Source organism: Seriola lalandi, unplaced genomic scaffold (genome assembly GCF_002814215.2).
Source record: "Seriola lalandi dorsalis isolate HSWRI2012SDOR001 ecotype SW California unplaced genomic scaffold, Sedor1 jcf7180002054606, whole genome shotgun sequence".
NCBI classification, from domain to species: Eukaryota; Metazoa; Chordata; class Actinopteri; order Carangiformes; family Carangidae; genus Seriola; species Seriola lalandi.
This window is the reverse complement of record NW_019525159.1, coordinates 2,144,391-2,155,540: the sequence shown is the minus strand read 5'-3', so window position 1 is coordinate 2,155,540 and position 11,150 is coordinate 2,144,391. Positions and strand designations below refer to the sequence as shown.

The window sequence follows — 11,150 nt, the reverse complement described above, 5'->3', positions numbered from 1 at the left end:
AACCACCCACCCAGTGGTGCTGTAGGTCAGATGTCCAAACCGGACACAAACTGATGTAATGCTTTATTGCAAGCACTAGCAATCTTTGATCTTTCGCCAGTATATTAAAGTTCATTAAGTTATAACTCATACAGAGAGATCAGATATCATGTGTTTTGGCAAATTAATTAAGGTCTGTCATTAATCCAGGCTGTAATCAAAGCCAGCAGGATTATATCATCACTACTCAAAAGAACAGTGAACAATAAAAACATGAGTTTTAAAGAAAATGGTCATTGATCTGACTGTTGTTGGTCGGTGCTGTGTCTTCTTTGCAACAAAACTGTTGATCAGTTGAGATCAGAAAACTATATAGTCTTTGTCATCATGTCTTTGAGAAGCACAAATTTCTTTGTTAAATGATACTCAGGAATTAAATATCTGTTTGAAGTAGATTTATTTTTCACCTGTTATTCATTAAGTTGCACTATTCTGTAATATGAATATTAAATAGATTATAACAATAGATCTGGGATTTTGCACAATAAGGCACAGTTTTGGTTTTCCCCCCTCCCTGGAGTGTTAGTTATCAGATGGTAGAGTAGAGTCATTTTACTGGTGTTTCATTTTGCTTACAGTCGATTATTTTTGAGCCATGCCTAGACTGTTGGGAAAATCTCAGATTTAACTTGTATGCTAAAAAGGTTTAGTAGAAGGGTGTTGAGATTTGGGGGAGCTATGTGTCAACCACTAAAACATACAACATACTATTCAAATAAACATTAAATAAATTAATATAAATCCAGTATAAACAGATTGCACATAACAAACACATCAGAACTGTGAATCTGGTGCAAGATATGAGAGGCAAAGGTTTGCAAAACATTATTTGGTTTGATGGGTCAACATATAGTGCATTGTGGCAGGTTTTTAAATGCCAGATTTGCAGTTGTGATAGTATGCATACACAAAGATACTGACTGAGAACACAGCCTTCTTCAAGTTCTCCACAGCTCACGTTACAAAAACATGAGGTCATATGGTTGCTGGAGTCACAGTGACCCCAATTTCAGACCTTCCCATCCTATATCCAGACATACTGTATTCATTGTATATTGTATTGTGCCTATATGCAGTTGAGGCAAATTACAGTGCAACACCACTCAGTATGCAAATAACCCCATACATCACCTCTGCTTACACTTTTCCTACACAAAAAAACAAATTCAGTGTTGACTGATTTGTGTTTTGTTTTATTTCACACAAACTCTTGCACGAGTACTTACTTTATCTACAATTTCAGACAGTATAATTTTAAGGATTCCTTTCTTGGAGCTGATCCTGAATGAAAGTCCTAAAAGCTCTTTGAGTTCATGAATACAGGTCAAAAGTTTAGAGGCGAGGACGACCAGAGCCAAACAGCATTTGGGGAAAATAATTTGAGCTGCAAAAGTACACAAACAGCTTGTGAAATATCATGAGAGCTGTCTGCGAGGAGGCAGCATTATCTCCAATTAGAACAGAGCATCTTGTGACTGCAGCTTGTCATCATGGGTTAACTTGACCAGCACAATGAGGCCCTTCACCAGACTTTCGGCAGAATTGAAGGAGGTAGAATTAATTTTGTCGACTGAGCTGAAGGCTTGTGATTCCACAAATCCACTCATGAATACATTGTATAACAGAAAGTTGTAGTACTGCAGTTTATTTTCATTGACTATATACAAATGTCCATGTGCATTTTGTAATACTACTGCTCTGTGAAAATAACACCCTAATTAAATATTATAGTACTCTACTATTTGCTTCTTGGCACTTTAATACTTCACACAGGGAGAGGAATTGTGAACTGAAGGTGAATGAAGGTAATCAGATATTAAACCCTTTTTTCTTCATCTAATTCTATCGTTTAATCCTTTGCTCTTTTGCTCTTTACCAAATGTCTCCAGTCATCTTTGAGATATTTTAATTCTACATTGACTCGATCGATTGAAGCCAGCTGAGATAACAGCTTTACCATCTGAACATGGTCTTTGTCTTCTTAAGCAAACACCATTACAGCCACTACTTAAGCCTCTACTTGTCTTTTTCACTTAGACTGACTCTCAGCATGGATGTCCTCACACATTAAAATGTTTTCGTCCAATTTTCAGCAACAAAGCTTTTATTGTCTAACTTTGTGAGCTTCATAAGTGACATTCAGAGGGCTGTTTTATTAAATGAATAGTGAGTAATGCAGTGGTTTAAAACAGTCCCTCGCACAGGGTATTTCTGACCTTCTTTCTGACGTTTCTTTTTTGGTACTCCTTTTTTTGGTTTTGGCCCACAAGCAACTTCATGTGGTAAAATTGTAGCTGGGGTTGATAGCTAACATTTTCAAACCGCATTAACCAACTTATGTCATAACTTTCCACTTCAGATTTTATTGAAATGTTTAAACCAGTGCATCATCTCTGTTTAAAGTTTGTATGCATTCCTTCAGGTTTCTGGATGTCCTCCTGTGAGCCATGTTTACTGGAGCACAGAATAACACTGAATGGCTACAATGTGTTGATGAGCAAATGTTAATAAGTTTCTTAGCCCCCCTTGTCAAAATATGCCAGGGCCAAAATCAACAGGTTTATAGTATAACAGCAATGTGAGTATATACACAGTTGACCTATACGGCTCATATTTTAATCTACACTGTATAATAATGCCACAATGTATCGTGTAACTACAACACTTTTGAACAAATTGAAGTTGGCAGCATCATTGCAACCATTGGGAAAAAAAAAGTTCTGTGCCTAACTTTATTAACATATTCAGTTTGTTGAAAACTTTTGAAGATCTTTAATTGAATTTGAAATTAAATTCCGTGGTTTTGAAACACTCAAAATGCATTTACAATGATCCACCCACTGAGGGCTCTGTGGGCCGCAAAGGTTAAAGCAACATTTAAAACCAGCTGAGTTTGGGAAGGAGGTAAAAGAGATTTCCAAAGGCAGGTGGTTAGGACATGTGCTCTGTGTGTGTGTGTGTGTGTGTGTGTGTGTGTGTGTGTGTGTGTTTATGTGTGTGTGTGTGTGTGTGTGTTTGCGTGTGTGAGTGTGTGTATGCACAATACACACATGTTCACATTGGTGTGTGGCAAGGATATTGAGTTTTGACCCTGGGAAGTGAGTGAGGGCAGTGGTGGGCCTGTGTGTGTGTGTGTGTGTGTGTGTGGTCATTTGGGTTAAAAATAAATGTATTCTATGTTGATATGATACAAAAATATCAGAGAGAGTGAAACGATTTGTGGCTGGTGTTAATATTTTGAGGTTTGGCTTGGTTTTTGTTTTTTTTATTCCACAGTCCCTGAGGGCCCAGTACCAACTTAGTTTGACTGAATCAGTGCGGCAAGCTCCAGTATAGTACAGTAGTGAGCAGCACGGCTTAGAAAAACAGGAGTATATCAGAATATGAACTCACTGGCAGCGATTTTACAGTGTGGTCTTTGGCAGTTCAGCCCTTTGTCAGTCAAATGAAATTAGAATTTAAATTGGCAAAATTAGCACTTGGCACAAAAACCCATTCTTAGGCCCATATGGAAAGACTAGTATGTCGTAATTTTTGTGCCGTAATTCCCCTGGTTTGACAGTGTTCACGATGCCCTCTATCATGCTGTGTTTGTTGACACTCCTGATCGGGAAATCTGTCTCCGGACCCTCCTGTCCGAGCTCGCAGGACAGGACTTACCACACGCTGTGATCAGTCAGGGTTCAGTACATAGCCTGATCCTGGAAGTAACTCTTGGTCACGCCAGGATGTAGCAGGCCGTGAGATATTTTAAAGCCAAATTCAGTGACTGGGAATGGAGGAGTTATAATAAGTGGTTTTACTCAAAGTGAATCTCACTCATGCTGCGTTAAACAGTGAGTTAAACAGTGTCTAGTGCATAACTTGTCCAAACATATGTGACTAACTTTCATTCTCCTTTTTCTTTCTCTGTTCCCTTTTGTAGATGTCGGAGCCTAAGGTGGATGCCCCCTCATGTGAGCTGGGCGGAGCAGGAGATCGAGGAGGTGTGTCCCTCCACCTTCCCCCCCGCAGCTCAGAAGGTGAAGAAAGCAGTCTATATCCTTCCAGCCCCTCGGAGCCCCCAACCCTTGGCAGTCCTCACCCCTCGGAGCCACTCACCCCTTTGGATGAGGTCTACATGCCCCTTGGAGGTCTGATGGGGTCCGAGGAGCGGCATAAGGTGCCTCCCACACCACCCCCCTCCACCGAGGGTGAGGATTGCAAGAGTATGGAGGGAAACGAGATGGAGATCTGGAGAGAGATGAAGGATTTGGAGAACAGAAGGGAGGAGGAGGAGGAGGAGGAAGATGGGGCCAGCAGAAAGAGTACTTTAAGTGAGGGGGAAGAGAAAGAAGAAGGAGGAGAGGAGGGCGAGATGAATGAGGAGGAAGTCAACCTAAACCTGATGGTGTCAAACACAGATGAAGACAATGCCTCAGAGCCACCTGACACCAACGCTCCTCCATCCTCCTCCTCATCTTCATTTGTCATCCCTGAGCTGCGCCTCGATCGCTCCTTTAGTGCCGACGCCCTCTCCTCACCCAACACTGATGACGAAGACTACGATGAGGATGAAGACGAGGAGTCTGACGAAGAGGACGATGAAGACGACAGTGACGATGCCTACCTGCAGCGCAGTGACAGCAAGCGCCGCAGCATGGTGGAGGGTGCCACCTGTGAGAAACATGGAGGAGGGGGGCTCAGTGTGCAGAATTCCCTCCGCAGACGCACCCACAGTGAAGGAAGCCTCCTGCAGGACCCCCGCACGCCATGCTTCACCTCCGACAATGCCATCAACTGCTTAGAGGCGGGGGGAGCACACCACAAGGGCGGCTGGACACTCCCATCACCCAAAACCCTGAAGAAAGAGCTGACCAAGAATGGAGGCTCCATGCATCAGCTGTGTATGCTGTTCTCTGGGAGGAAGGTAAGCAGCTTCACACTTGAATAAATTACAGTATGTGCTGAGTCACGCAGGAATAAAGTTACAAAAATACAGCACTGTAGTAAAATTCAGCCGCTGCCATGGTTAGAATACATTTTCTGTACTTGGGCAACATGGGTCATTTCTAAAACAGGAAGAGAGTGTAAGAATTTTGAAGGACCAAAGACAGTAAAATATACACACATTAGTATTTGGTCTATAATAACATTCAGACTATTTCAGTTTTTCTTTCTAACCTCACATACTGAGTACTACAGTATGTCCCTCCTATCTATTGCATCAGTTGTGCATGAATGATCCCAAAGTTACGGTTCACTGGTTTCTGCAAAAATGGTGACATCAAGTGGTAAAATAGAGCAAGTGCACAAGAATCCTGTCATCCGTGTATTCTGCAATATAAATCATACAAGATTGTTCTGTCTAAAGTGTAAAAAAGTGTCAAGCTCATCAAAAACAAAAGGCCATAATGATTTTCAATAACAGTCGACAGACACATACATATACTGTATGTGTACAGTAGACATCTTAGCAGTGTATTGCAACTAAAGTTGTATACCAGTACAATCTTATGCATGAATACACGCCACGACTATGTATAGAGAAAAAATACGTTTAATAGGTCTAAAACTATTGACTAATTGCATGACAGAGTTAGACAGGTATATTTGAGATGCATTCATGTCATTGTATGCAGTTTAACAATGTTAAAATATTAACTGTACAAGGAACAGCATCTAGCCCCATTTGCATAAGCCCCCTGCAGAAGTCAAATATAAGCAGCTTTTCTGAATCTAAATATGCTTCCACTACGCAACACAACTACCTTGTAGAAAATGTATACATGCTGAAAGTTTAGTTTGTATATAGGGCAATATCACCTGTGTCTCAAATTTCTGTGATTTTATTAAACATTCTCTAATACAATGAACAAGACATTGCAAAACCATAACAGATAATGACAACAAATACATTTTTTTACTAAAACAATCAACTCGTTGTGCGAAGTACTTATGCCTGGTTTCACACAAACTGCACATTGGTTTAACCTTTCTGCAAAACACTTACATGTCTCCATAATAAAGCACATGTACACTGATATTTACATGCAGAGAGCACTGTCATTTCGTTTAGTTTCCATAATTCATGTAAATAAACATTGTATATTGTTTAGTTGAACTCTAATGTCATTATGTAGAATACATTAGCATTTGTAGCAGAGTGAAAAAGTTATCATGAAATTATGACTTTTTATAGAAGTTTGTCCCCCACATTTTTATTTTAATTTAACATCTCCTGTAGGATCAGAATTTAAAATTTGTGTGTCATCTGAAACTATAAGAGAAGATTTTTTTAATATAAAAATTGCATCAGTTTGGGGTTTTCTCCTTTGAGGCAGTATCGTCAGCAGTTTTGAGAAAGGAATAAACGTGCAGGTGGCAGTTGCTCTTGTTGTCCAACAGAGGGAAGCATGCGTCAAATCATGTTAGCCCAGCAGCCTCAGATGCGTGTGCGTCATATCTTCTCTCACTTCATTCTGGCCAAGGTGACTTATTTTCTTCTTAACTATGACGTACCACGTTTTCTGATCATGTCTTTAGTAGTATTACATTATAAATGGAATGCAGAAAGGTCATCATCTCTGCAGCGATTTCTTCCAACAACACTATTATAGTTTGAACTCCACATCTGGAAACTTATTTCATCAGTATCAGTTTGGTAATGATTGTTTCTCAACAAAGGAACACAAGCAAATGGAAAGAAAAGGGAAGAAAAAAAAAAGAACAAGACAGTGAAATCAGGGCTCAACAGACAACCCACCGACTTAATGATAGACATATGACAGAGTTAATTAAGTGCTCACTTTATCACTATAGAATATAAGAGGCACTGTTCCTTTTCATCTACATCTGCCTTCCCAGAGTCTGTCAGTACACTTGGCAGCCTTAAATGGCAGTGTGTGTGAACTTGTGCAGAGGAGGAATGCAGCAGAGAGGGCTGGAGCCTATTGGTCTTGGCGGATTCAAGGGTAATTTTACTACCTATTGGCGTCATGGACACTGTTCCTTTGAGGCTTGTGTTTCCATTATTTAATATGATCTGTCATCTCCCCCCTCATTCATAAATCTTGTGACATCTCTAGGTGCAGAACCTGATTGTGTGTGTTTTTGTCCACGTGTGTGTGCGCGTGTGTGACCAACCTCTGACCAAGAAAACTTTATGTGATCACTGAAGACTAGTAACACAGATTCCTGAGGCTGCATGAACATACTGCCTTCATTTCATGACACCTTCAAAGTTTTTCCAAACTTGTTGGCGCTCATTTGCAGCACTGCGGTGATCGAATGGGCAGAAATCTGGTTATAATTAGTTCTAACATATCAGGAGTGTACAAGCTGTTGCCGTGAAGTGATGGTGGGAAAACCTGAAAAGGAACAATTTTCTTAAAACATTGGATGTAAATGCTCAATTACAGTACTTCAAACTATTTTTTTTCTATATTTTGTATTTTGCAGAACATTTCATTCAGTCATAGTTGAAACATTATTTAATATAAAAAAATATGAAGTAAACCTTTGCTTCCATGCTAATATACTACATGCATATTTCATGTCAGGTGTGAAGAAACAATGCTTTGTGGACTAACATTAAGAATATAGCAAGGATATGTTTTGCTTTATGTTATAAGTCTCGTGGTTTACATGCAATTCATTATTTAGATGCAGAGACTGACCAAATGGAGATCTCAGACTTTACTGAAACTTATTTTCAAGTTCCTTTATCACTACCATTTCAGTGACTTGTGATCCAAGACACTTTACAGTGACTTAAACACTCACATGGGTACACTTAAAGCTTTTGGCTGTATTTATAGTTAGTATGTGTGACTGTACTGTCTCTGTCGTGTTTTAATGTGAACCCCCTGCCCCTCCTTCTCTGTCTCTTTCTGTCTGTCACTTCTCTTGCCAGGCAGTGTTTACTTGCCCTTTAACAAGCACCGACTCTGGTCCTGCGTTTCTTTCCGCTCTGCACCTTTTCTCTCACTTGATCTCTTCAGAGGCCTATCATCAATGTAAGGAGAGCCAGAGACAGACAGAGAGCAGGTCAAGAGAAATAATGTCAGTTTGTTTGACTAAGAGATTCTTGATTCTTGACAACTGCTTAAAAGAAAGTGTTATTCTTGCTACTGATGGCTGAAAAATAGTGTTCAAACCTTATAAATCAAGCCTGCTTTATATATCACTTTTCCAAAAAAGTTATAAATTGATTTGTGAACCAGAAGTAAACTAAAATTTATCTTAAAATTGGAATAAATGCAAAACACACATTAGAATGACAAAAATTTGTTTGATGTGATTAATCTGTTTTTATATTGTTCAAGACTGTATCTGTCATATCAACATTAAATCGGATGTTTTCTAAAAATACATTTACCACAAAAATACCTTTGGAAATAGCTACTGCCAAAGATATCACTGTTGGTTGCAATTGAAAGGCCAAAATTGTTTAGGAGGAATGAAAAAAAGAGAGTACTGAGAATGTTGGGCCAAGAATTGATCCTTGTGGTATTCCACATGAATATTGAGCCTTGTTGGACAGGAGAGGCCATCCATTTATGTAGGAATCTTTCTGTTTACCAGTGCCAACAACTGCCTTAATCTGATGAGGATAGCATGGTCCACCCGTCAAATAGTGAAGTCACACCAAACCATCACCTTCCCTGACATCATTTGCTATCATTTGCTGCCCTGTTGAGGATAGTTTCAAATCTGCTGTTAATGGTCTTTGTAAAACTGTTTCCAAATGACATAGTACCCAAACATTGAGGCCAAAGAAAATATGAACTACAAGAGCTACTACTATGGCTGGATGATAAAGAGAATCTTTTGCAGGCACCATAATAACACTATTAAAATGGTTAGCTAGTTAAAATGGAAATTTAAAGGGATGAGAAATCCAGAGGTAATAAAAAAATTCCACTGATCTGTTTCCACTGACAGCTTTTATCCACGGTAGCACTCCAAAGACAAGAAAATACTAATTTCCATCACAAGGTGAGAGGCATTCCTTAAATGGCCATATAAGACTAAATGACTGCATGTTCTTTTCCGAGCAGACCATTGAATTAAACTCTTAATGTCGCTGTCCAAAACTCTCAAATCCTACTTGTTTTTCCAAAAATCACACTATCAGTCATCTTGTGTCAGTTTGTGAATGTGTTGCATCCACACAGATGTTGCTGCAACAGACATGTGGATCTAACGCAGTGCTTTTTGGTTAAGCAGGCCAAACATTTTGTTTATGGGGTCTGAATGTTTGTTTGAAATCTGGATAAATATCAGCTGTCTTTCCAGATGTTGGGAGGAAACAATTTTAATGTGTTTACTGATGGTTGTGCGATGGCTTACATTCCTGCGTTGTGTCAAGGATACACAGAGGTGCATAGTATAAAATGAAAATAGGTTAACATGCATTCAGACTTGAAAACAGGTGTGCTTACGGGTGGTGTTACGTGTTCATGTACGCACACACACACACTCAGAAACATAAATAGAGTTGGTATACTGGAATGGACGCATGCAGGATGAATCATAGTGTAACTGGTATAACTATACTTCCAGCGAGGTGACCAGCGTTATTCTAGAACCAGGTTGTGATTCTCTCTCATCACAAGAAGATCGTGAAGGGAAAAGAGGGGAACATGTGGCAGACAGTGAGAAAACACAATAACGCAGAACTCTTAATCAGAGGGAGGCACAACTGCTTGGATGCTTTATCATTTTTATGTGGTTAGTCCTCTCTCGTTTATATGATACAATCTAGATATTTCTATTTAATGGTGGTGTACATGTGCACACAATCAGCTCTATCTGTTATTTCTGTCTGAAACAAACCTTTTCATCACTGCACAACTACATTAATGCTCTAAGGTGAATTAAATATTGCTGCTTTAGTCATAAAAGGAGAACAGTAAAATAAATGATTTAGGCTACTGTCAGGACTACAGAAAAAACATATCAGGCTCTAATTGTTAGGCTAAAGCAACCAGCCTAAGCACTACAGGATAATCTAACGCCAGGCAAACAGTACACACCGCTTCTTCTAACGGACTCACCTTTGTCCTTGGGGCTAAATCCAAAATATCAAATAGATGCACAAACATGGAAGAACCTATACAAACAGTATAGCTGACCTATAGACTGACCTGTAAGTTTAGTTTTGCGAAAATATCGGTTCTATGGGCTACAACAGACTCCAGATGGAAAGCCAACAATAACAGTATAGGAAGGGTGCAAGAATATGTATGTGTATTTGCTTTACCTTTGTATATGCACTGAGCTTGGAAGAACATGTTTGGAGTTTTGTTCCTTCACAAAATAGTGTGTCTTCAAATTTCCTGGACTTCCATTAAATGTCCACTGCACTGTGATAAGCACGATAAACATTTACAGGAACCTAAACATGCTATTTCAGGCCCACGTACAAAACTATTAGTAAACTTTGCATAATGTTAAGCCATCTTCAAGTACTTCAGCTACATATCTACCAAGCTCCCAGCGGTCTTCCAAGACAAATCTATTAGTGCTGACCTCTCATCATTCCCCGGGCCCTAATGTGCTTGTCCCATGTAGTTTACCTAATCTTAGTTCCAAGGGTATAGTATGAGAGAGGCACAGCACTTGTTGATATCAAGACTGTGATGTGTACCTCACATGGGTCAGCGCGCATGACCACAGCTAATAATAGTTTGTTTTTTACTGAATGAACTGCATAAGAGATTCGTGGAAACGATTTAAAAATACTAGGTATCGATGAGTGCCAATGCCATCCCTTCAAGTGTTTTGTCCAAATATGAAACAAAATAGATGCTATAGATAAATAGCCTAGGGCCAAGGTGTGCATAAAAATCAGCATGTATTCTGTGCCAGCACTGTGACACACTGAACGGATGGTTTTGGAGGTAAACACCAGGGTTTTCTTCTGTTTGACTGTACACTATTTGGCCCGGAAGGGACAAAAGGTCTCCAGAGTTCAAATCCATGTGGGATGCACCCGGGCTTGATATGTCCACTAAAATGCTAAATGAGTAACATGTAAATATTTACTGAGGAGACGGAACAAGCTTTCAGAACAGTCAGCTCACTGTCCAGTCACTAAAGTATCTATTGACAAAAATGTGAATGAA

General features: G+C 39.6%; 1 protein-coding gene across 3 annotated transcripts in view; it reads left to right on the top strand.

The window, feature by feature from the left end:
* Window positions 1-11,150, top strand: part of rgs3a (regulator of G protein signaling 3a) — a 143,964-nt gene that overhangs the window by 102,101 nt on the left and 30,713 nt on the right. For all 3 annotated transcript variants that reach the window (XM_023419513.1, XM_023419515.2, XM_023419514.2), the window contains one exon: window positions 3,965-4,948. In XM_023419513.1, the coding sequence (XP_023275281.1) occupies window positions 3,965-4,948 (984 nt within the window). The remainder of the gene's footprint in view (window positions 1-3,964; window positions 4,949-11,150) is intronic.